This window comes from Ascaphus truei, chromosome 1 (assembly GCF_040206685.1).
Source record: "Ascaphus truei isolate aAscTru1 chromosome 1, aAscTru1.hap1, whole genome shotgun sequence".
Classification (NCBI taxonomy): Eukaryota; Metazoa; Chordata; class Amphibia; order Anura; family Ascaphidae; genus Ascaphus; species Ascaphus truei.
This window is the reverse complement of record NC_134483.1, coordinates 371,386,267-371,413,342: the sequence shown is the minus strand read 5'-3', so window position 1 is coordinate 371,413,342 and position 27,076 is coordinate 371,386,267. Positions and strand designations below refer to the sequence as shown.

Here is a 27,076-nt window from a genome sequence, read left to right as displayed (position 1 = left end):
TCCTACTTCTTACCTGCTCTCCGGCATCTTATCTCTGCTGCGTCATGTGTCGTCACTACGGTCGCGTTGTCATGGCAACGCAACATCATGTGATGTCATGTTGCCATGGCAATGTGTTTCCATTGCGTTCAGAAGAAGCCAGAGAGTAGGTAAGGGACAGTTACAGAGGCCCAGCGTTCTCCCCCGCCAATCTGTTTAAATGTTGTGGGGACGAGAGCGCAGGGCCTCTGTAAGTGCGGGGTCCAGTCTGCGCACCCCTGATCTAAGTAACATAGCCTTAAGTAGCCCAGTTATCCTTAACAGAGTTTTGTGAATAAGCAATGTAACCCTCCCTGTCTGGCTTCCCAGGGAAGTTACATCAATGTGTTATGTATATGGCTACAGCACATGGTTGACCTTGACTCGAGGTGCTGAAATACTGGCGGCTGAGCTATGTGGTAGCAAGGTTGTATAATAATGGTAGCTTGGAACTTTTATAGCACAAATGTCATTTATTCGTGTCCCCAAACACAGGGACCACTCATTCATTTATTGACAACGTTTCACTGTATTTTATATCGGACATACATGAATACGATTCTTCCATCAGTGCCGACTCTTAACACTTGAATGGAGTATATATCTTGGTTTTCCTTTGTGCTAAGACCCGGCCCCCCCTTCTCGTAGTTATGGAACCTCTTTGCTCATTATTTCGGTAATACTAGGCCCATTAGGGATTGCAGCGTGTCCTGTGTAAGTAACCCAATACCTTCAACCAATATAGTAACTGCCACTTCTACTTCAGCCTGAGAGGAATGTATATGCAGATCCGCGGTTAGAGCCGATCCGTCGGTGTCCGAGAACCTTCGTACTGAGGCCCTCTGTCGCAAGCCGTTTCACTTAACAACTGTCTTGAACTCCCTCAGTCTTCTCTAGGGATCCTGACTAACAAGGTTACTATCCCTGTGTAGAACATAAGCCAGGTCTATACTATTACCTTAAGAACATGGGTGTCCACTCTCCCCGAGGCTCCTCTCCACATGTCCTCCTGGGACAAAACCTTCTAGAACAGTCCCTCCACCTTTAATACCCCTGCGTGATGTAAGATCTCCATAGCAAAAAGGTTAGAGACCAGCATGCACTAATACTGCTAGTAAGCCTTTAGGAGGTTGGTTACAGCAATGTTATGTTAACGTCTCATTCACATGTCATTTGCATGACATTATTACTAATATCCATTTTAGTTAACGCGATGCTCTTTACAAGATAATAGTATGTTATTGTCCATGAAGATACATCGCTAGTGTTAACATGATGTTGCGTTAGGTTAACGTCATATTAGGTGGCTTAACGGGGCTTTTTGGATCTGGGCCTAACTTGTCTATATGTCAAGAGAATAAGGCTAAGATTATACTACCTGCGCGGCCACGCACGACGGGGAGCATAGCCACGCGCACTCCTGCAGCCCCAGCGATCTGTGAACTTGGCTGCAGGAGATTGGGGAGGCGATGGGGAGGCGTGGCAGAGGCGTCACGAAGCTGGTTCGCCCTCATTGGTTGAACCACTCACATGATGCGGACATCACATGGCCGCACTTGAAAAGACAAAAAATGTTGTCTCTTCAAACGCGGTCGCGCCATCGTGCTCCGTGGTGTGCGGACAATAGGCAATTTGTGGTTGGCGCTCACGTCATCGCGCACTGTATAATCGCGGCCTAAGGAGTTAATAATAAATATATTATGAAGTGAAAAGAAGAAACACCCTTTAACAAGCACTTATTGTAGTAAATGATATGATGAATTGAAATTAATAAGTAATACTTTATTATAATAGTTAAAATAAATGCAAGAGACTGACCATCATGATGATCGTAAATATATAACACGTGGATGTTCCTACAAAAACCACATCCGGCACAAAATAATACCAAACTAAAGTGTGAAATAACACAGTCAGTTTTCCCTAGGTGCACAGCTGATCTCAAAGCACCTAGAATAATGAATAGAGATACATTATATTAATGTGTATCTGCAATCATTAGTCTAGGTGCTTTGAGATCAGCTGTGCACCTAGGGAAAACTGACGGTGTTATTTTACACTTTAGTTTGGTATTATTTTGTGCCAGATGTGGTTTTTGTGGGAACATCCACGTGTTATATATTTATGATCATCATGATGGTCAGTCTCTTGCTACCTGTTTAAAAGTACAGGTTTTTAAATTATTTTCTAGTGCTGGACCTAGGGGTTCTCTTATAGCAATTGTGAGCCACTTCACTACTATTAAGTAATTATTTGCTACTGATTTCCCCTTCGTTTCAGTTTATGTATAGTGCATTTTGGTTTATATGTTAGGTCACCTTTGTTTATTATTATTATTATTAGTTTAGATTTACTACCATTTATTTTAACTATTATAATAAAGTATTACTTATTAATTTCAATTCATCATATCATTTACTACAATGAGTGCTTGTTAAAGGGTGTTTCTTCTTTTCACTTCATAACTACTCCTTATCCCCTATTGCACCTTTGTTATTAATCATTATATTGTATATTAGGCTGATGCGAGAGTCACCTCCCCTCTGTCTCTCCCCAACCCCTCCATTATTCTAATAAATATATTAACAAGTTACTTAATGTGAGTTGGTCCCAGACTGGCTCAAAGAGCTAGATTCACTAATGGTCAATATTGCTGCATTAAAACTTGGTTATTAAGAAATAGGATTGCATCATTATTTTTTAGAATTACCGCTGTATGCACTACGAATAATTTATTCATAAATATTAGTGATACAAATACGCGACTACTCATAGAAATCAGAGTTAATCAGCACTAGCGATGTAATTGTAGATGGGTGATATCACACTTTTCTACCATAAGGTTATAGAATAGGATTTCTTACCAAACTATATGGCAGAAAATGATTTCATCACTTTCTATGCCTGAGGCTACCAATTCAGGGATAATCTATTTTTAGGAGAGATAGGTCAAAGAGAGGAGGAGGGGTGTTATTTTATATTGCAGACACCTTACAATTTACACTGTTAAATTGCCCCTCAAGCCCACCCTCTTTTGAAATTCTAGTTGGCAGAATATGCCTCCCTTTTCTAAGCCCATCTTGCTTGCTGGCATCTACCGCCCCCCTAACGCCTCTCTACAATCTCTTACTGATATCACCCAGTTTCTTGGCTCCATTTCCTCTCTGAATGAGAAGAGTGAGCTGCTAGTTCTTGGGGATTTCAACTTCAATTGGCTTGACCCTAAAAACCACAAAATCCAGATACAACTCAAGTCACTTAACCTATCACAACTCATTTCCCAACCCACATGGACAAACCTGAAATTGCATAACCATTCCTTGTGTAACGGGTTTCCCCCCCCCCCCCCCCCCCCCCCAATCGCAGATTATACTGTGTGGGTGCAGGAAACATATATTGTTACTCGGTGTGGTGCATAACCTGTTGGCTCACAGGAGGGCTGAGCTTCCGCCACGGGGAACCTGGGGCAATTATACTCTAATGAGTAACCACTTACTCGATGCAGCGCCTACACCTGCGATGGCTCCCACCAGAGGGGGAGTGGTTCCTCGCAGGACAATCCCAATAACCAAATACACATACGTGATATAACCAAAGAGCTTTTAGTTGAGAACACAATAACACAGATATATCACACTTCATATAACACGTGTCCCTCTATAGAGGAGACACTAATCACAGTATACCACACCACTCTACCTCTGCACCACGGCGGGTGCCCACACTTTATGCGTCACTGCGGACGCTAACACCATATGCGTCACGGCGGACGCTAACCTTCCAAAGAGTGATCCCACCCTGTGTCCAGCAACCCCAACCCAATGTCTCGCACTCCCAAGTCATATACCAATGTGTGTGTGTGACTGCGCAGCCACTATGTCTGGTGATAAGCCTTGTTGGTGCACGTGAGTTTGTGGGTTACCTGCCCGGGCTCCAGCCACGGGTGCCGCTATACCACTGGGGTTGGATCCGCCGGGATATCCTCCTACGCGTGGGGTGAATTCCAGCATGGAAAATATCACCGCAGCTCCGCACCGTCTGTACCTTGGCGAGGATCTGTCTGCTGCCCGCAGGCCACAGTCACAGCTTGCTCGGCCTCCGTGCAGATAGTCCAGCTCTCTTTAAGGCTAGGGCTTGAGCCCAAGCCTCGTGGCGGGAAACACAGCGTCCGCTGGATCCCTAACTAGCGAATAGCTAATGGGGCATGGTCCCTAACCTAGGGCCTGTCCCTACAACACTCAACTAGTGTGACTCAGGGCTATCTGGGGCCTAGGGGAATTACTGGCCTAGTGCAGAGAGTCACTGACTCCTGCACTCTACCTCCTTCCCCTAGCTGCTCCAGTCACCAACTGCTGTGTGCAAAAACCCCACGAAATGTATCCTTTCCCTGCAAGCAGGGAGCTCCTCCAGCCCTATTGGCTCCCTGGCATCACATGGGGTTCCCTAAGGCTCATGGGATCTGTAGTCCCTGGCCAATACCTTCCTTGGTAGGCTAGGGCTTCGTGGGCTTACCTCTGCGCATGCGCGAGCTGACTAGCGTTCTCCCGCACCTGCTCTAACTGCGCATGCGCAAGCTGTCTTGCAATGGCGGCGCCCTGCTCCGCGGACCGCCGAGACCCCAGCAACGCGAACGCGGCCTCGGCAACCGGCCCGCTCGCGTCCCCGGCAACCGGCCCGACCGCGTCCCTAGCAACCGGCCGCAACTACCAACAAGGCGCGGCTCGCGTATCAGAAGGAGGGGGTGAGTGCGCAAGGGGGGACCTGGCTACACTTGCTAGACTGGATTCTCTCCTCAAACCCCAGCAGAATCCAATCCTCTGGCATCCTTCCTGATATTTTCAGTGACCATGCAATAGTGTACTGTGTAAGGAAAATTAAACTGCCCCATTCAAGCCCTAAAGTTCTCCTCACTAGAACATTTAAAAACTTTAACCCACAACAATTTCTGGATGACCTTACCAACTGCCCATGGCACACAATCGATTTAATTCCCGACCCTGATTCTGCGCTCGACTATTTCCAATCCGAGTTCTTAAAACTCTGCGATACCCATGCTCCACTATGCAAAATAAGGGTACGGGGGGCCCACCTTCCGTGGATTACAGCTGACCTTATTGCACTCTACTAGCTCAGGGATACCTTGTGGAAAAGCTACAAAGTAACTGGCACTACCAAGGATCTCAATCACTACAGATGCCTGCGGAACATGTGCACAAGGCACGCAAAAGCACAATATTACTCTGACAATCTCCACCAAAATACATCAAACCCAGCTAACTTCTGAAAGGTTATCAACAATATATTCCAGCCTCCTAACCATCAACAACCAAGTAATATCACTAAGGGGGATATTACTCTGACAAACCCCATTGACATTGCAAATGCATTCAATGATTACTTTGTGGGGTGTGCCACTAACTTATTAGAGAAACGCAGCCCAAACCACAAACCTGAATCTCATCCTGGGAGTACCCACATAGCCCCACCCCCTCCCAACACTGCCCACAATTTTCAATTTGGCCCAGTATCTGAAGAGGAGATTACATAAGCGCTCCTCAAACTAAAACTAAGCAGCCAATGCGGACCTAACTTACTACAATCTAGGTTCCTACGACTTGGTGCCCCAGCCATTGCCAAACCAATTGCTTCCATAGTCAACTCTATCCTGTCTGCAGGCCATATCCCTAAGACCTGGAAAACTGCCAGAGTTGTCCCAATCTTCAAAAGTGGGGACAAAAACACTGTCTCAAACTACAGGCCAATCTCACTTCTCCCAATTCTATCCAAAGTCATGGAAAAATGTGTCCACTCCCAATTTATGCGATTACTATACCAAGACAAATTTCCCTAGCCAATTCCAATCTGGCTTTCGTCCCAAACACTCCACCGTAACTACCTGCTGAAAGTTTGCAATGAAATCCAGTGTGGAACGGAACGGGGACAACTCACTGGTGCAGTATTCCTAGATTTTGCAAAGTCTTTTGATACAGTTGATCATGCTATCCTGCTTAACAAACTCCAGAGCTCTGGAATAGGGAAGCATGCTTTAAACTGGTTTCAGTGCTACCTATCAGGAAGATCCCAACATGTGTCCATCTCAGGCTCTAACTCCAACCCCCTGGATATCACCTGTGGTGTCCTGCAAGGCTCTGTTCTGGGCCCCCTACTCTTCTCACTGTTCATTAATGATCTTCCCCACAGCTTGTAAGGAAGCCTCAATACACATGTATGCAGATGACACAATCCTATATGCACACAGCCATAGCCTCTCGGACTTTCAACACATACTTCAGTCTGACTTTTTGAGACTCGAAAACTGGATTTCCCAAAACAAACTGTTTTTAAACACTGACAAGACTGTAACAATGGTATTTGGGACCAAGACTAGATTTTTAAAGCTTTCAGCGACTGAGCTCCTGATTAGAACCAACGCTAACACAACCCTAACCCCTGTCACTAGTTTTAAATACCTGGGCTTATGGTTTGACTCCCACTTAACATACGGAATGCACATTGATACCCTGACAACCAAGACCTATGCCAAACTAGGGGTACTTTACAGGAACAAATCCTCCCTAAGTCTCCTGGTCAGAAAGTGTATCGCACAGCAGATGCTAATGCCAATTATTGACTATGGAGACATAGTATATGGCACGGCACCTCAAACCCACCTTAGCAAACTTGACACCCTCTCCAATTCAATTTGTCGTTTTGTTCTCCAATGCAACTAGAACACACATCACTGCGAAATGCTCAAAGAACTAGATTGGTCATCACTAGAGTCTAGGCGCAAAGTTCACCTTTCCTGTCTTGCCTTTAAATTCTTTATGGGCAAGCTACCCAGCTATCTGAACAAGCTCCTCACCCCTACCACATGCAGCACTTATCACCTGAGATCAGACTCCAAAAGACTGTTCATGGTCCCAAGGCTCAACAAAGTATCCGGCCTCTCCTCCTTCTCTTACCGTACACCCCAAAACTGGAACAACCTACCAGAGACTCTCACATCCACCACCAGTTTAAGTTCTTTCAAATCTAAGGCTGTCTCACATTTTAATCTGGACTGTAACTGTTTCATACGCTCATAATATATATTTTCTTTAACTGTGCATGCAATGTCTTGTATATAATGTATACCCTGTTCATTTATGTAACTGTATTTGTAACCATGTATTATTTGTCTTAACTGTGCCAGGACATACTTGAAAACGAGAGGTAACTCTCAATGTATTACTCCCTGGTAAAATATTTTATAAATAAATAAATACATTACAGAGGGAGACATACAACATAACTACCCTACAAATACAACACAAAAATCATAACAACCACATACACAAATATTAAGCCTTAAATGGCAGTTAGTCATGGGTAACCATAACTTGTTGGCCATGCCGGCTACTAAGAGGCTAACAAGTTTGACAATGTTAATATTATGTATTCACCTATTCTACTGTACAGTAGGTTGGCTAATCTTGCCTATGTATATAGTGGTCATTACATAGATATGTAAAATAGACCTAATGCCCGTCTGAGGTAGTTCGGAAAAATCAGCAATATTTTTGTGGCGGAGCCTGATATCACCAGGTATCAGAGTTTAGCGAATAGCATGTGAATAAATAATTTGGCTTTAATTGCTCATTTGCATACACGACATTAAAACTATTGCTGACATACATATTGCAACATTAAATAGCCCATTAACACTGGTAGTATGGCTTTATTAAATAGGTCAGTAATTAAAATTAACGTTCAACACAGACAACGCCAATTTATACATTGCTCAATCTTTCGTAAATATACTCCAAATCCATGCAGACCCAAGGAAAACACTGAAAAGCAGAATACACTTCTGGATGCCCAGTTGCTCTTGACACCTTACGAAGAAACATACAGTACTTTGGGCTGAGATGCCGCACTATGCTGCCATCTGAAGCATTAGGATTATAAATCTATGGTTTGACCATCCACCTCTTCTCTCATTGGTATTCCATTAACTTCTGTTCATGTTGTGATACTCTTTTTCTTTATATGTTTTTTGGGGATATTATATCTTGCTTTGCTTTTATCACTGTATATATTTGGTGTGTGCAATGCCCTTGTAATCTCATTTTATAGCAAGGCAGGTCTGTTTTATGTTTGGCTGCAGTTTGACTGTTAGGAGGTCATTGATCACGGCTTAAATTGAAATATATGTTATGATCGAGGTGCTTGCATATCACAGTGATATACTGAACCTCATAAAGGAAGTTACTATTTTTCTGCATTTGCACTTTATTTGTATAATAACAAGCAACTGATTATATGACAGGTGGTATAGTTTTGTATTGATGTACTATTTATTGTCTCCCAGCCATATACAGTATTTTTCTCAAATATTGTATTTATACAAGCATGTCCAGAGTGCTCCAATATTCTGCTATCTGTTGATCCGATATCTCTCTTTGGCCCAGAGCCACAAGGCTCTGTAAAGTCTCTTAACATGACATTATCATAAAATTCCATATCCACCTAAGTCCATTAAGGTTAATGCATGGACTTAACGTTACGATATTTAAGTTATGCCTATGTAGCCCATGTTCTCCCCCCCCCCCCCCCCCCCAGACACAGATCGTGCCTCTGAGGTGTATTGAGGGCTGGCTACATGTGTATGGTGGTGCATACCTGCTTGTAACAGGAAGGCCTGAGTCTCCCGCGTTGGTGTGGGGGATAACAGGGCCAGGCTTCTGAGGTATATGCCTCCATTCTTTAGTGGTTGTGGTGCAGCGCCTCCATCTCCACAAGCCCCAGGGATGTGGGATAGGACCCTTACAGAGAAAACCCTGGTCCCAGGGCAAATGATCCAGCTCTCACACTGTCTCTTTGTGTAAAACAGCAATGTCTTTATTGTCTCTTAGCTCATACACAGCAGCAGTTCATTAGCAGCAGTACTTATGTTCCACATATGAACAAGGTCTCTTCCTCCCTCCTTCTCCTCCAGACTGTATCCCGGCAGGATGGTCTGGATGGGGCCTCAATACCCCTGCCTCCACCCCCAGGGTAGGCCCTATGGGTGAGGCTAGATATCCCCCCTCACTCCCTGCAGAGTGAGGGGGATTGGTCCACTTGTAGCTGTATCAGCTCTACTCAGATGGGGCTCTGAGCATCTCTTCCATGCACCGTTCTCACTCTACACGTGGTCTCTCAGTACAGCCATTAGCTCTGCTGGGTCCTACTCCACTTCAGACCAGCACGTCACTCCTCAGCTCCCAGGACATAACTCCACAGACTCCCTCCAGACTCTCCACAGACTGACAAGCTGAACGCTCAGCTTTCACAGGATCGTCTCTCTCTCTCTCTCTGCTCCAACAGCACTCTCAGGCTGATGGTTCTCTCACTGCACAGAACAGACACACTGCTCTCCAGATTCTGACTGTGCAGCCAGACACTCCAACTCCACAGACAGAACTCTCACCGAACTCCTCAGACTCAACACCTTCCAGAACTGAACACGCACACACAGGACAGCCCACTAAATAGATACAGCCCTGCCCCTTATGATGTCAGCAGGACCACCCCCCCCCCCCTGTGTCTATGCCTTCCACACAGTCAGGGACCTACCTCTATCACTCAAAGCAGGGCTTGGTGAGGGGGGGAAACCCATGGTTACTACTGGCGCCTGCCCTTACCAGGGCTTACTCCAGTAGGAGAAGGAGAAGTAGCCCACTCTTTCTTACAGGGGCTACACCTAAACTTGGTGTTACTCCTATATACACTGAAATAATATTTTGCAGTGTCTAGATGAGTGTAACACTATACATTAGTTAGGCATAATTTAAGTAACATAGCTTTTATTTTCCAGCATTATTTCCTCTCCTTTATCTCCCCACCGCAGCAAAAACCCTATTTCTGGTTCTGCATATGAGTAACGTCAAGACTGACATAGCATGGGACTGTAACAGGGACTTATCACTGTTTGAGAGAAACTGCCTCTAAATCCAGAAGTATGCTGGTTGATTGCACACAGGCAATCAACCAGATTGCACCTGGCTGATTAGGACTCTTAGAAAAAGCCTGATGTGAGAAATAGGAGAGAGATTTCCTTAGCTCACATTTTGGCTGATATAAGGAGAAAGAGGACTGCAGAGATTTCCTTAGCCCACAACTGGGCTTACCTGAGGAAAATATGATGTCTTGATGCACACAAAAGGACTGTATGCTGACAGCAAGACAAGGGGACAAGGCCTGTATACCTGGACACAGAGAGTGCTGTAGCACACAAGGATGCTGACCCAGGAGAACAGAGAGGCCTTCCCCTACAGCTACAACAATAACAGATGAAAGACTTTCTTGTTGGACTGGTGTGTGTGTGTGTGTGTGTGTGTGTGTGTGTGTGTGTGTGTGTGTGTGTGTGTGTGTGTGTGTGTGTGTGTGTGTGTGTGTGTGTGTGTGTGTGTGTGTGTGTGTGTGTGTGTGTGTGTGTGTGTGTGTGTGTGTGTGTGTGTGTGTGTGTTTAGGGTGGTAACCAGCTTAGCTACCCACCCAGTTACAAAGTGCTGGAGTAAAGGTTTAGTTATCCTCCAAAGTGGAGTAGGCCTTTATTTTGTTTGTTTTTGTATGTTTTTCCTTGTTAAAGGAACAGGCGCAATAAAGCCAAGATATAATTTCACCCTAATCGGTCTCCATTAAATGTACCTCTGCAAACATCTCTTACAGGGACGATAACGCGATGTTATGTTACAACAATGTGATATTAAGCCTATAACATTAAGCCTATGACATTAAGCCTATGGGAGATGTAGTTTGGATGTTGTCTTTGTATATAATTAGCTTTGCGGATACCACGTTAACTCAGGGAACAAAACGTCCAGTCCTGTTTTAGGTAACGTCACGTTATAAGTCCTGATTTAGTGGAGCTTTATGGATCCGGCCCTTTAGGTGTTTCAGGATTACCTGTTTTAATTTGTTCTCTTTAAATGGGATGCACCAACATCACTTTTGTGTTAGCGATATCTACTATACTGTACTTCTCTCTGTGTGAGAGTTGCTTTTCTTTTTCCAGTTTGACTGCAGAAATCGCCTTTCCGCTACCCTAAGGGAACTTTGTTCAATTTATTCCCCAATGAAATAAAAAGTATACAAGGAAGTAAAGCATCAGCTCCGTGTAACAATCTAGGAAAAGGAGAACCGTACCGTTTTAGGAGGAAGTACATATTCTCCTGAGTGAGACGCCTGGAATTCATTTCATCCAGATCCTCAAACTCCTTCTCCACTGCTGGATAGTTGTTGTAAAGCAGACTTTTTATAATCCTGAACAACTTCATGAAAAAAAAAGAGGGGAAAGAAAAAAATAAAGATGAATAATGTACAGATGTAGCAGATGTTACTGCCCGCAATAAAGCATTAGCCCCGTCCCTTTTTCACATGCGGCGAATGCAGACATAATGGTATTAACGCCCACCTGTATTCTTACAGGTGTCTTTTGTTGTGAGCGGCGTGGACGCTATACAGTCACATACTCCATAGGTGGAATTTATGTGCTTGCTTGCTGCTTGGTTTTATGATATAGTTAGGGGGACATGCATTAACACAAATACAATGGTGTTTTGGCACAATGCTACATTTATTTTTCTTCTCCTGGTTACAGCATATGTAACACATTTGTTTGTCAAGCTTCTTACATCTGGTGCATATTGTTAAGGAGAAAAGTTTTCTCCACCTCAGACTGCTTGTTCCCCCCCCTCCCTCCCACAAATAAAAGGAAACAATTGAGTAGCAGAGACACAGATTTGATACATTCCATTGCAATATAGGCTTCCTATTGGCCTGTGCAACGTGTGAGATATTTAAACCGGCATTTTATTTCATCTGTAGGGAACGGTACCGGTGCTACCTTCAGCTGTAAGCATCACGTGTACCAGAGGGTCCCTAAAGATTGAAATAGCGTCACTCAGCTCTAGAACCCCTGCTTCCCATACATGTACAAAAAAAGGGGGCGGTGAGTCGAAGAAAAAGAAAAGGGTAGCGCCTTTAAAAAAAAAGATTTTTTTATTACAATAATGTTTTATTAAAAATGGCCAGGGAGATGATTCTAGCACATCATGGAACTGTATATAGTGCTTATTTACTTTATAATACAACGATGCAGTACTTTAATTTAAAGATGCAGTCCCAATACAAAATAATTTGTTTTTACGAAAATAGTTTTCATTTCCGTTTTTCATCCTAATCATGTATTTAATTGTGAAACACACCAAATGTCTGACCTTGAAAAATACTAATCTAAATGCATTTTGTTAGCACGCATTTTCAATTTTCAAACAAGTGCTTTACTATCATAATCACTGTCACATTGAAATTGCTGCTGAAATCGAACTGTTTCTACACTGTGATCCTGTGCAGCTCTAAGAAAAGTCTGTATGATATGTTCTGAAAAGTTTAACAAAAATCAGACTTAATAGAGCAGCTGTTCCTCGCTACGTACTACTGTGTGCTCTGTAAATGTAATGCATAGATTGTGTGGAACTTGGTGATAAACTACTGTAGAATTATCAGAGATTGTCTCTTATAAGTAGGTATGATTGGACAGTTTGATGTAGAATGGTTCTCCAACCTCTCCTAAACCCTCTCAAGTTATTGGACCAACTGACCAGTATCGGATTCATATAAAAAACTGCAATAACTTATATAGCAGGGTCCCCTACCTCGCCTTCAGTGCAGGGGACTGATCAGCTGTTTAGCTGGCAGAGCTCCGCGCGATCGGGAAGAGTGGTGGTGGCCATCGTGGCATTTCGGGACTACATTTCCCAGAAGTCTTGGGTGTGTCACATGGGCCGCTTTAACCAATCAGGAGAAAGCGGCCATTAGAGAGACTCCTGATATCCTCCACGGGACAGGAAACACGCGGGCAGATTTGTAGGAGCTGGCAGAGAGGACGGACGCGTCCAGGGAGCCAGTAAGCCCGTGGACTAGGCCAGAACTCTGCCCTAAGGCCCCAGTTAGGCCCCGATCTCCCCAAAGAGTGGAGTTGTAGGGAAGGCCTAGATAGGGACCCTCCTATTAGAATCACATCCGCACTACCGTGCCGGTGGACGGACGTTCCACGGCAGACTGCGGCCTGGGACCAGGCTGCACGTGGCAGCACAGGAGAAGGATCATCCTGCTGGAGATTGCACCACAGACCACGCCCTGGATAAGGTTGAGGGGATTTATGTTGGAGGCCCCGCTGCGTGGGACCAGATCGAACACCGCTTCCCAAGTATTCCCTGGTTCGGCCCTTAACCAGGAAGGTACCCACCGTGTACCACCACTTCACAGGGGCGTAGCACTACCTCACATTTGGGGTGGGGATTGGTCTGCGGACACCGGGTGTTTTAGGTGCCCCAGGCACCCTCAGTACTTTGGGGCAAACACACGGGGGTTTGTGGTACTGTATTATTGTGTTATTGTATTGTGTGTATTGTATTGTTTGCATACTGTGGGATCGCAGTAAAGACGAGTTATACATATCTGGTGTGATATAGTTATTACTGGTTGTATTGGTTCCTATGAGGAGTCATCCCGCCAACGCTGGGATCCCTCATAGGCGAAGGCTCTGCACTAAGAGAGAGAGAGCTCACCCCAGTCTCCCAGAAGCGGAGGCTCAGGCCTCCTGTGAGCAACAGGTACAGCAGCATGCGTAGTCGCCTGCAGTTTCCTTTAGGCATATGGAAAGGGGGTTACACTTAATTCTAAACTAAATTGTCCTGTATGGGCAGGGGTCTCCAAGAAGGGTTTTGAGAACCACCATTATTGTTAATTAGGATACCGATCTCTGGCAGTGCGGTAGAGTCAAGTACTTGAAAACAACACTCATTTAATCCGTACTGAAATTAAAAAGGAAATATATGTAGGTACTTGTCCTGGAGTTCTCTCATGTCCATGGGAGTCCAGCTCACTCACAGAGCTTCTTACAGACTTCTCGTCAAAAAGACTTGGCACTCCTCTCCTGAAAATACAAGAGAGAAAGCTTTCTATCAGTAATATGATTTCCGTAATGTACGTGCACAAATGGGAGGAATATCCAGCGCACTGAATGGTGGTTGTGTCTTTAAAATGATGTACAATGAGTAACTTTGAATGTGAAGACGGTATTAGAGCAGGAGTCCATTTGCTCGGTAACTCCTTTTATGTTCTGTTTTGGTTGATTTTATTTTCCAGGTTCCCGGCGTTAACATGTACAATACTTGCAGACCATCGGCCGGCCATTTTTGTTGTCCACCCACCAGAAGGAAGTGAGTCACAAAACACCTGTTAAACCGCTTTGAATAACAGTAGAGGGTGTAATATATGAAGTGTACAGTGCTGAAGCTACATTTCTGCAGCCGGCACCACAGGCCAACGTGACATATTAGGGAGAGAAATAAAGGTGCCGCCTAATGAGTTTTATTTGCGCTTCACCGAGCAAAACGGTCGCCTTAAAAAGGCTAAATGCTGCAGACCTTCCAAGCTTTTGTCCGGAGAAATGGCAGGCACTTTGCATCCCTTTTAAAATCCAGGAGGCCTTTCCAAGTCTGGACTGAGAGATGTGGATTTTAAAGGGCGACCTCAGGTCATACAGAACTAATCAAGCGAAAACAATACCAAAATTTGCCTGACGGTCACAAAGTATCTGAGGACTTTATCAAAAAGAATTAGGAAATCGACAAACGCACAGGCAGAAGCAAAGGATCAAATCTGTAAGGTGACATTGTGTGGCTGGATTAAATTATTTATTCATTGTTAATTTATTTATTTATGTATGTGCAAATGTCCCAGTTGCTGCAGGTGCTGAGGGGACTCTGAAAAGAGGCGGTTTTTAGAGCCAAGGCTAAAATGTTGGTCCATTTAACTCATTCTTATCCTAAAGGCGATCAAAACATTGCCCTTTAGCAAGCCTGCGGAGGAGGGGAAAACATATGTGTTCTAAATAGATGCACAGGATACAGAGTGTGTGTGTGTGTGTGTGTGTGTGTGTGTGTGTGTGTGTGTGTGTGTGTGTGTGTGTGTGTGGGGGGGGGGGGGGGGGGGGGGCGGGGTAGCCCATTAGGGTCTTAGCTGTTTAGTGCCCAGCAAATTAGCAAATGAATGCTTATGTCAATACGTGAATAATCCCTAGTTGGTTTAACAGACAGAAAAGTATCCTGTCAAGCTCAGGTTGCTAGTGACCTTTGATTTCTTTATGAAACAAGGTTACATTAACAAATTAATGACTGATCCCATCAGCGTGGTGAAATAAAGTATAATATTTGTATTTCGACATCTATAGGGATGGTAAGATTTAGCAGCAGTATTTTATGCTGTATACCCAGCAATGTTTTTAGATGCATGGTGTCCGAAACGCCTGAATGATCTTAAAGCGAAGGCGCACTGCAAAAGACAAGTGATTGCAGAAGATCACCAGGGATTGCGTACAGGGCTTTTAATGCAATGAAAATCTGTCAAATAAAAATAATAAAATGAGGAGGTTCCAGATGTCCCTCTGGAGAATGAAACTTCCGTGATGCTACAGATGTGAATTATCCACTAATTGAGTTTTTAAATATGAAGTGGAGGTGAAACCGTTTGCATTTAAGGGACTGAATTATTTGCAGAACCATTTGCGTAGGTCTCCTCTTCCTTTTTTTCCTTGCTGGCTTTGAGGCATAATGCTGGAAAATAAGATTTTTCAGCCTTCCAAAACCGACCATCGTAATCATCATATTTTCTATAAACGGCTTCAAGACGGGAGATAAGCAAAATTTTCTGTCAGTTTTAAAAAAAAAATTGCTAAATTTTCACAAAACTCCATATTTCTTGAGAATTTGCAAAATGTTGCCAGATTGACACCAATTTCGCCAGAATTACACAAATTACACAGCACCTACCATAAATGGCAGTAAGTGAAGGGCAAGGTGACCTTGCATAGTGACGATGCTTTAGCCAATTTCTTTATCAAACCTTGCCGATTTCTAGGCTGCAAATTTGTATTTCATGCGGAATTATTTTCTTTAAAAAATTTCTTTTGTACATGGTATATGTTGCTGTTATGCTACAAATTGTGAAAATAATTTAACCACAAACTAAATTACAAAATGTACGTTAAATAAGGGAAATAATCTGTATGCTATTAAATGGGATAAAGAGCAAAGAGAAATCATGTTAAACATTTGTTACTGCCTTTGTTTTGTATACTGTATCAAAGACAGAAAAATATGGCTGTCTTTTTAGACTTTCTGTGGATTAAAAAACTTGGCTTCAACTCAATGACATATTAAATACTGTTTTTAGTGCCTACGTCATATTCTAGATAGAAGTATATACTTAAATATTTGTAAAAGCTCTTTGTTTTCCCATTTTTACCTACAGTAACAAGTGGTAACATTACATTACCAGCCTCACATTACCACATCAGTGCCAGTGTCGGAACTATAATAATTGACCGGTATGTCATTTTTCTAAATTTCTCTCCAGGTATGCACGAATTTGCACCATTTTATATTCTATTTCGTTAAAAAAAAAAAGTCTGGGGACGAAGCGCCCTCCCCGAAATGTTTTTACGAAATAGAATATGAAATGGTACAAATTGATGTGCACCTGGAGAGAAATTTAGAATAAATGACGCAACAGTCAGATCATTTATAAATAACACACCTGCAGTCATACTCTCACCCACCTCCCCCCACATCTTCTATCACCTCCCCCCACCTCTCATTCTCGCCCCCCATCCCTCTCATTTTCTCTCCCCACCAACCCTCTCATTTTCTCTCCCCACCAACCCTCTCATTTTCTCTCCCCACCAACCCTCTCATTTTCTCTCCCCACCATCCCTCTCATTTTCTCTCACCCCCATCCCTCTCATTTTCTCTCCCCACCATCCCTCTCATTTTCTCTCCCCACCATCCCTCTCATTTTCTCTCCCCACCAACCCTCTCATTTTCTCTCCCCACCATCCCTCTCATTTTCTCTCCCCACCATCCCTCTCATTTTCTCTCACCCCCATCCCTCTCATTTTCTCTCCCCACCATCCCTCTCATTTTCTCTCACCCCCATTCCTCTAATTTTCTCTCCCCATCCCTCTCATTTTCTCTCCCCACCATCCCTCTCATTTTCTCTCCCCCCCATCTTTCTAATTTTCTCTCCCCACCATCCTCTCATTTTCTCTCCCCCATCCCTCTCATTTTCTCTCCCCACCATCCCTCTCATTTTCTCTCCCCACCATCCCTCTCATTTTCTCTCCCCACCATCCCTCTCATTTTCTCTCCCCACCACCCCTCTCATTTTCCCTCCCCCATCCCTCATTTTCTCTCCCTCCCATCCCTCACCTTTTCTCTCCCCCTATCCCTTTCATTTTCTCTCCCCCCCAATCCCTTTATTTTTTTCTCCCCCCACAGAACAACCACAGAAACACACACACACACACCAGAACAAATACACAGAGACAGACACTCAGAGACTGGACAGAGTGTCCAAATACAGGACAGTACAGGTCAATACCGGACACCTGGCGTCCCGCCCCCAGATACACTGAGCTCCATTAAATCAGCGCAAATAACGTTAGGTTATCTAAATTCATAATGGACGCTATTTTCCCTGAATAACGTATATCCACCAAGCTAATTATATGTGAAAACAAGGTAAGGCCTAAATAACCCAACATTAATTTCCTGTTAACTCTTTTGCATATCATTAACTCTAACAGCAGTACAAATTTAACGCAGCACTATTTAAAGCAGTCAAACTGTCTTAAAGCGGCTATCCAAGCAGCTGTGTTTCTCCCCATTTTTATTTCCATTTGCAAACTTTGGATTGAAGCAGGGGGTGTCTCCAGAGCTGAACCCTATTAATTTCAGCTCCGGGGACCCCTGCTTCCAGAGATACTTACCCTCTGTAAGGGGGAGCGGTAGCAACTCCGGCTTGCTAGCTGGGTTCATGTAACGGTAGCGTTTCAAAGCTCCCGTATCCTGCGGGCCAATAGGAATCTGTGACGTCATCCTGTGCGGCTTCCTATTGGCCCATATGATGCGGGAGCTTTAAACTGTGGCGAGATACTGGCACCCCCTTCGGAAATAAGTATCTCAGGATGTCCCCACAGCTGAAAGTAATGAGGTTCAGCTCCGCAGACCCCTGCTTCAAACAGATGTTTAAAAAAAAAAAAAGGAACACAAGCAGCCAAATATTTTCTTCTAGCACAGTTACATTTATTTAAGGAAGCCAATTAAATTATTATATTCAGTACAAAAGGTTGTATTTTGGCCAGCTATGCGGGATTGCCTCCTTTGAAGTTTATTCTGGTAACATGGTGCTTCAAAAATGAGTGAGTAAAGACACTGGGGGTTATGTACTAAGCAGTGATAAGTGCTTTTAAGTGAGATAAAAAGCTATTATAGCGTGATATTGCCTGCTGTGAGATTCACAAAGCAGTGATAAGTCTTTTAAGTGAGATAAATGCCTTTCTAGCACGATACTGTCTGCTATGAGATTCACAAAGCAGTGATAAGTGCTTTTAAGTAGCCATTATAGCACGATACTGCAGTGTTATCACTGCTTTGTGAATCTCACAGCAGGCAGTATCACGCTATAATGGCAGTTATCTCACTTAAAAGCACTTTTCACTGCTTTGAGCATAGCACCCAGAAAACCCACTTATCACTGCTTAGTGCATAACCCCCTATGAGTTTAAAGAAGGGGGAAACTGGTTCAATTCCCGGTGTCGGCCTTGGGCAAGTCACTTTATCCCCATGTGCCTGAGACACCAAAAACATAGATTGTATGGGCAGGGACTGTGTCTGCAAAATGTCTCTGTAAAGCGCTACGTAAAACTAGCAGCGCTATGCAAGTACAAACAATTATTATTATAACACGCCGAATGCCATTTTTAGCAGTTACTACCTGTTTTAAGATATGTTTAATAGCTTTTTCCATTTAGGCCCGAAAGGCTGAGTGCAAAAAGCACAAAAACAAATATCATGCAACATACAGTACATGACCTGATGTTCATGTTAGGAGCTGTTTGGAAGCTCATATCTCACAGAAGATTCCAGTGCTTGGTTATCAGGGCTGAAGTTAAAAAAAAATGGCAGTGCAAGAGGACCTGTGCAAAACATTTAATAAGTGAACTAAACGTCTGAAACATAAAAGCGCAGAAAGAGCCCTCCATAGTGCAGAGACGTTTAATGATAACGCAAGTGGAAATAAAAGAACAGTAAGAAAACACCCATAAACGTTTGTGTGTGATGTGGCAACATCAACACAACAATACTTTAGTCCTGCGGGCCGTTCAAGTCATCCCGTTAGCTGCCATGAATTCCTGTCACTCCTCTGCATGGTGCGTTCCTCTGACAAGTGCATGGGGGGAGATATGTCCGGTCCCAGAATAGATAATCCTAATCACAGCATAGTGCCAGTACAGAGACAGCATGGGACGGCAGTGAGTCACTGGCTCACCAACAGCTTCACCATGGCCAAGGACATAGGCCTCTGTGTCTTTGAGCGGGGAGGGGCAACAACCAAACTGTTAGGCATGGGGGGCTGGAGGGAATGAGCTGTTGAGCAGGGTAATGACTGATTGATGGGGGAGGAAGAGGGCCCAGCTGGTCGATGCTGGAAGTCAGGTGCAGACTTCAGGGCTCTTAGCACCCGTCAGAGGCCTTGACGGCAGTTATCGGGACAGACTTGGACGGGAGACAGTGAGCTATTGTTTTGTATATGTTCCCACATCCCACATGTAAGTTACCGTCACGTTATACCTTAACACAGGGGTGCGCAAAGTGGGAGGGTTGTGCCCCCCAGGGGGGGCGGGAGACTTTCCAGGGGGGCGCGGCAGCTACAGAGGTCCCACGCTCTCCCCCAAGGCATTTAAACTAAATGCCGGGGGGATCGCGCGAGACGCTGCAGCTTCTCCTACATTATCTTCGGCAACGCGTCGCCAATGGCAACGAGACGTCCCATGACCCTGCGACATCATTTGACGCTGGAGCCGAGGAGGAGGGGGGAGCGTGAGCCGGGAGCTGAGCAGGCAGGGGGGGCGCAAGTTAAAAACTTTGTGCACCCCTGCATTAACATGTATCTTCTAAACTCAATAAAGTAACATTAAGGGGCTTATTCATTAAACTTATTAAAGTTTAGTGCATTGCCGAGCAATTTTGCATGTTCTTACCGCACTATAAAAATAATGATTGTCAAAACGGTAATCACTAAGAAAAATCCCAATTTTTTAAAGTTCAGTTAAAAAAAATGCAACATCGTACTACTTGTTTTTTTTCCCAAGACTTATCGCACTTAAACTGTTTGCTTCAACTGCAGCCTGGAAGAGCTGCACGGAGACGCTGCGTCTCCATGCACGGCTCTTACATGCGATCGTGCAGTGCTAATGTCAATTTTAATAACAGAGTATTGTAGCAGGGGGTCTTCTGAGCTGAACTGCATTCATTTCAGCCTTGGGGACCCCTGCTTCCCGAGTTACAGGCGCATTTAAATCTCCCGGTCACGTGACGCGTGACATATTTAAACAACTTAACAGTGTAATTGGCTTCCTTATAAACATGACTTATTTATATCCTTTGGAAAGAGAAAAAATGTTTCCCTTTTTTCGGGTCAGTTGGACTTATATTTATCTGTTTGACATAACAAGGATAAAAAGTTCTGACTAACCAAATAATATATTAAAGCGGGAATTTTATTGGTAAAATTTTTTTTAACATAGGATTGAATCTGGGGGTCTCCGGAGCTGAACCTCGTGAATTTCTGCTCTTGGGACCCCTGCTTCTAGAGATACAGACCTCCTTAGGGATGCTGGTAATCGCTCCACTCGGCAACCATGGTTCCTGTAATGGTGGAGTTTCAAAACTCCCGCGCCATGCGGGCCAATAGGAAGCCGTGACATCATCAGGTTCGGCTTCTTATTGGCCCGCGTGATGCGGGAGCTTTAAACTTGGCTGACATACCGGCACCCCCTTTAGAGGTCTGTATCTTGGGAAGCAGGTGGTTCCCGCAACTGAAATTAACGGGGTTCAGCTCTGGAGACCCCCTGCCTCAATCATATGTCACAAAAATAAGAAAATAACAAGTGGCTTGGATCGCTCCTTTAGCCACGGGAATGGTAAAAATGTGAAAAACTATTTACAAATATTTAGGTGTCCAATATTTGACCAACTAAACATGTGACTGCCATTAACCTCTTGAGTGCCAATGCACTGCTGACCCCTCTTTGCACTCAAAAGGCCACATTGCTTTGGTCCTAGGATGGAGGGACTTCACTGAAGGCCATTTGTCACTGAACAGGACAAGGGATGAGCACTCTGATGCTGACATGGGATCGAGAACCTCAGTGGGGACTCCATGTAGCACGTGACCCTAAAGGACAATAAACACAAGAACTCAACAGGAGTCAGGATGAGGCTGAGACTGATAGCCCGATGATTTCCTCATGAAGCCTTTTCATTGGAAAATCCTGCTGTTCCTCCTTAACACGACTCTTGGAAAAGGTTTCTGATGCAGCTACATATTCCAACTGGAAACTGATTCCATTTTAGAAATACACAGCTTAATGAGATAAAAAAAAAAAAAATCAATAACGAATATTCATTGTTCCCACATCATTGGATTTTTTTCATCCAGTAAGGATTTTGTTTATCCTATTTATCCTATGTTGCCTCATTGCAAGAAAATGATATAATCATATGATATATTGTATACTTTTATATCCTAAGGAGTGAGAAGGGGCGGCTCAGTGAGTAAAGACACTGATTGGCACTGAGTTTGAAGCAGGTTCAATTCCGATGTCGGCTCCTTGTGACCTTGGGAAAGTCACTTTATCCTCCCTGTGCCTCAGGCACCACATACATAGATTGTAAGCTCCTTGGGCCAGGGACCTGACTCTTTAAATCGCTACGTAAAACTAGCAGCGCTATACAAGAACATGCTATTATTTATTATTATTATTTTATATAGTGTAATGTGTTTTGAATTTGGGGAATGTGAGGGGCATGTCAAATATAATAAAAAGCCTAATAGATGAATAACTAATATATTGAGCTCTATATACAACCTAGCCCACAGTGCTCAGATCTGTAAATAGCTTATGTTTACTCAACATGCCATCAATCGGAAACAGTTGCCCTAAAGCTGCTGGATATTGCAGTTACTCCAATTCTCATATTCTTTGGGGGCTACAGCCACTGTTCCATATGGTGTGCAGCCGTCTTCCCCTTACTCAAGAAGTTTTCAGTCCCATTCAGATCAATGGAATTGAAATCTTCCAGGCGCAAGAGGAGAGCAGCATCGCTGCACATTGAGAGGCTTACTTATTAGGGCACTGAAAAGTATGCATTGATGCCCTGCTATATTGAGGTGCAGTCCCCCTTTGGACCGGATGGAACATCAGGTATGTTTAATAGTTTCAGCCATCACAACCCCTGTAAGCTTACAACTGAAACCCACAACACAATATATGTTTGTGTCAAAAGGAGGGCTACTGGGATTGTGACATAATGTATACAACAAAAGGCAAAAAGATATTTACCTATCGTTTTTTTCAAATTTCTAAGGGTACTTTAGTTAAATTATTTAGCCAAAGCATTTTTAGCCTGTAATCATGCCAATGTATATATCCTTAGTACAGGACGTAACATGCTCAGCAAATGTTCTCTTTACCTCTGCTATAGAGGGAGAAATGTCTCAATCGTTTGGTCATTCACAGGTGCGTAACTGGACCTGCTATTTAAAAGTGGGATGGGTGATCTTAAAACCCGAGAGGAGGTGTCACGAATAGTTTACCATAAGTGTTTTTAGTGTGTTGTGTTGTTTTCCCCCCACAAAAATCAAGAATCACTATTTTCACATTATTTTAGAGAGATCCTGCTTCTTGGACTGGAAAAAAGCTTGTTAGCCAGAAATGTTTACACCAGTCTGAAACGGGGAAAAAAGAGACAGAGTTGCTAAATTTGTTACAAATTCTAAAAATGCGTCTCACTTAAATCCTCCCTCACGCCTCTCAGTGACACTGCACTATTCACAAGCTGACACACGCAGGGCAAACGTGCCTCAAAGTCCCTTAGTACACGAACGGAAGGGATGTACAGTGTGATGCGCTTCATGCATCAGTTGAACACTAGAAAGAATCACTGTTTTTCTATTAACTAAAGACGGAGAAGTCGGGCCGGCCGGGCCCCCCCGCAACCGCCGGCTTGGGACACTTGTCCCTGCTCTCCCCCCCTGTCGGAGGCCCTGGGTGACAGTGTACAGATGTACCACAGATTTGACCTGATCTGACATTGCATCGTCAAAGGCATCTTAACCATTTCCTGAGACGATTGTGTTTACAGACAGAAGGTGACAGAGAGGGTACTCTCCATTTCCTTACAGATTTATAAATGTATGATAATAAAATCAGGTGTAATTCACAAGGATAAAAACTATTGATTTGTGATGGGCCAAAATAATGATTTTCACTAACAGTAAACATGACAAGGTATATGAGTTGCATATCTCAGATAGTTGTGTGTATGTGTGCTCCCCTTCAAAAATAGAAGATGTGTTAGCAAAAGTGATATCTACACCTTCGGCAAATTCATATGAATTCACCACAGAGAGGTGATATATCCATGACACGTGAGTTCTCATATCTTCGAGACCTCTTTGAAGGAATCTAATACTGTTCATTGGTAACGTGAAGGCTCTCTGTTTTATTGTTTTATTGTTTTATTTTATTAAACTGTCTGCATTTATATATTGTATGTTTTTGTAACATTCCTTTTCTGTAAACAAGCACTGTACACTTTTCATATATTAAATCTAAATTGTAATAAGTACAGTACTGTCTTTGGGTTCTAATTGAATCTAGTACCTTTTTGAAGAGGTTAACCGCATTTTTGAAACATTTTTCTACATTGGGTTTTTGTGTTAATTAAATCTTCCTTCTAGTAGACAGGAGACTATTGATTACTCAGGGTAAGACCTGCAATTATTCTTGGTGGTGGCAGCGTAATTGAGAGTAGTGTGATGATGTTTGGGTAGTTATTGCTCATTATTAGTGCCCTGTGGGAAGGTGAGTGAGTCAACTGTAGAGCTGGAGGTTTTGACCCTCTCACATGCGCAGTCTCATGTACTGAACACAGGTGTGGGGTTCGTAACAACTCTTATTTACATATATCCCAGGTATCTCAAGTGTTCTTCTTTCTGCTCACAGGTGTCTCTTCACATGTTGTTTGATTGGATATATACAGTATATAGCACTTGGGACTCTAGTAAAAGAAGACTTCCCCACCCCCCTCTATCTCTCCCTATCTCTCTCTCTCCTGTCCCTCTCTCCCCTTATCTCCCTCTCCTCTTCTTCTTCTCTCCCCCCTCTCGCTCTCCTCCTCTTCTCTCCCTCTCTCTCCTTCTCCCCCCTCGCTCTCGCTCTCTCCCCATGCTCTCCCCCGACCCCTTTTCGCTGTCTCTCCTACACTCTCTCTCCTTCTCCCCCCTCTCGCTCTCCTCCTCTTCTCTCCCTCTCTCTCCTTCTCCCCCCTCGCTCTCTCCCCATGCTCTCCCCCCACCCCTTCCGGCTGTCTCTCCTACCCTCTCTCTCCTACCCTCTCCTCTCCAGAAAAACCCATATTTCAGGGTCTGGAGGGAACTAAGCCACCTTTAGGGAAGACAGGCATAACGTGCATCGGGTTAAGGTAACGCAAAGCAGCGTTAATTTAATATGGGGTTAAGCCTATGCTAATTACACTAGGACATTGGGGTTCAGGTATCAGGAAAGTGGTCTGCACTGGTCTGAAACGCGACATATTTATTAAGGGTATTTCTGCTGTTGTCAAATTTGGTGCAAGCTGTGCTAATATTCTGCACTACAAAAAAAAAAGACAGAGAAAACCCACTCGGAAAACCGCCAAGAAAAGGAGCACAAGCTTTCTGAATACATACACGTGCACCAATATGCAAATGTTGCTCCACCGTAACTCCCCACACACACTCCATAAATCCCTCATCTCGTCGCAGATGAACACAGATTATGCACATAAATGTCTTAACTAAGAATGCTACATAGACGCAGCCTGACGTAGGTGTTGTTCGGTGCTATTTGCATTGAAAGATTTTACTACTGATACTTCTGCTTTGATACACAGAGACAAATATGTCACAGTGTAAACTACGAACTCCTACCCAGCAGCAGAGGTCAGTTTTCATTGCAGTGCAATGATGGTGCAGTTTGTTCCACAAAAATACTTCATGTATGTCAGTTTGCACCAGTGGCATATGTGCGAATCCTGCTAATCTTGTTTTTGGCACAGTTCGCTCGGGAGCAGAGTTTAACAGCACTTCAAACTTGACAGATTTATTAATGCACAGACTGCACTATTTGTAGATGCATATTTTACATAGTTACATTGTTACATAGTAGATGAGGTTGAAAAAAGACCATCAAGTTCAACCTATGCTAAAATTAGACAACAGATACTTTATTCTATATTTCTACTTACAGTATATTGATCCAGAAAGAGGCAAACAAAAAACCCCAGTGATATATCATCCAATGATATCTCATAAGGGGAAAAATAAATTCATTCCTGACTACAAGAATAGGCAATCAGATTACTCCCTGGATCAACATCCTTCCTATGTTTACTTATTTGGTATATCCCTTGTGACATAGTCCAAAGATGTTAGGCAGCTTTCTGCCCCATTTTAGAGCAGAAAGTGCAGGAATAGCTAAAAATGATCCGTTCCACAGCTTCCCATTAACTCAGGCAGCTGGATGGAAAATCCAGACCACAGATTACAATGGCTCTAGTTCTCCCTCACCTGCTCTTTTAATCACATGCACAGGTATTTAGAGCAGAGAGGTTTTGCATTTGACTCTCTCTCCTTGGAGCCTGGGGGCTGGGGGTGTCGCTGCTCCCCTGCATCCAGTATCGAGGAGAGCCGTACCTACAGATGAATTTAGTATGCTGGGCCTGTCGTGAAGTAGGTCACATGGAAGATGTGTGCCCCAAAATTTTCAAAGACAAACAGCTGCAAAAGCAAGCAACGCCCTGTGAGTGCAAGCAAGATGTGGAAGCTGATAACAGTGAGTGTGTGCCCAGGACCACTGATATCTCTGGAGCTAATAAAGCAAAAAGAAAGAAAACTGTTCCTCAAGTCACAGGGGAAGTGACCGAGCCACTTGAACCTGCGCTGTCAGGACATGCGTCAGAAAGGCGCCGAGATGAGCAACAGCCCATAGGGCCTGGCGCAATCGTCCCAGGAATGACGACACGCCTAGAGATGACAAAGGCTACTGCTACCACCATAGGCAGAGAGCCAAGCGAATCAAAGAAAACAAGAACTGACTGGAAACTATGCTATGAGATGTCCCAGAAAGATGTGCAAAACTTCATCACAGAGTTGGGGGTTTCTCGGCAAGAGGCTAGCGCGCTTAAAGCAGAGCTGGAACTCTCACGCCATGAGGTCTACGCTCGCAGCACAGAGCTGTGTACATTGAAGAAAACCTATGAGAATACCCTGAGTAATTTAGAGACTGTAAAAAGAGAGAATGTAAGTCTGACACAGAAAAATTCAGACTTGACTGACCAGATCAGTGAAAGTGATGAGAAGCTTCACCAAGCAGGAAAAGTGGAGAAGCAATTGATTCAGGAAAAGTTAGAAATGCAGGAAGCACTGCAGAATACAGAATCAGCGGCGATCCAGGCGACACAAACTGCAGAGCTCCAAAAAATGGAGGCGCTGATGCAAACCCAGAGCAAGCACCAGAAAGAGGTGAAGACCCTGAGGGAGGTCTGGCACGATCAGGTTGAAGAGCTGCAGAAGCAGATGGCTGAGCGCGAGATACAGTGCGCCAAGAGAGAGGAGGTGTCCGTCCGTCAGGTGGTTTGCCTGACACTGCGCTATAAAAGCGAGATGGCCGATATCTACAAGCAGCTGGACCACACGGCAAATGAGGGGGCCCGGCTGCAGCTGGAGCTGGACAAGACCCGGAAGGAGCACCTGCAGCTGCAGGTCAAGAATAGAGAAAATGAAACCGAGTTAAACCTCGCTCTGAAACAGATGACGGACATGGGAGAAGCGGCTAAAGTGGTTCAGTCGGGCTATCAAT

The 27,076-nt window shown here is 44.0% G+C and overlaps 1 protein-coding gene across 2 annotated transcripts in view; it reads right to left on the bottom strand.

Moving 5' to 3' along the window:
* Nucleotides 1-27,076, bottom strand: part of LOC142501025 (EF-hand calcium-binding domain-containing protein 6-like) — a 153,806-nt gene that overhangs the window by 30,690 nt on the left and 96,040 nt on the right. For both annotated transcript variants that reach the window (XM_075610271.1, XM_075610279.1), the window contains exons 14-15: nt 13,894-13,984; nt 11,191-11,315 (exon numbers count right to left, since the gene is read on the bottom strand). In XM_075610271.1, coding sequence (XP_075466386.1) covers nt 11,191-11,315; nt 13,894-13,984 — 216 coding nt within the window. The remainder of the gene's footprint in view (nt 1-11,190; nt 11,316-13,893; nt 13,985-27,076) is intronic.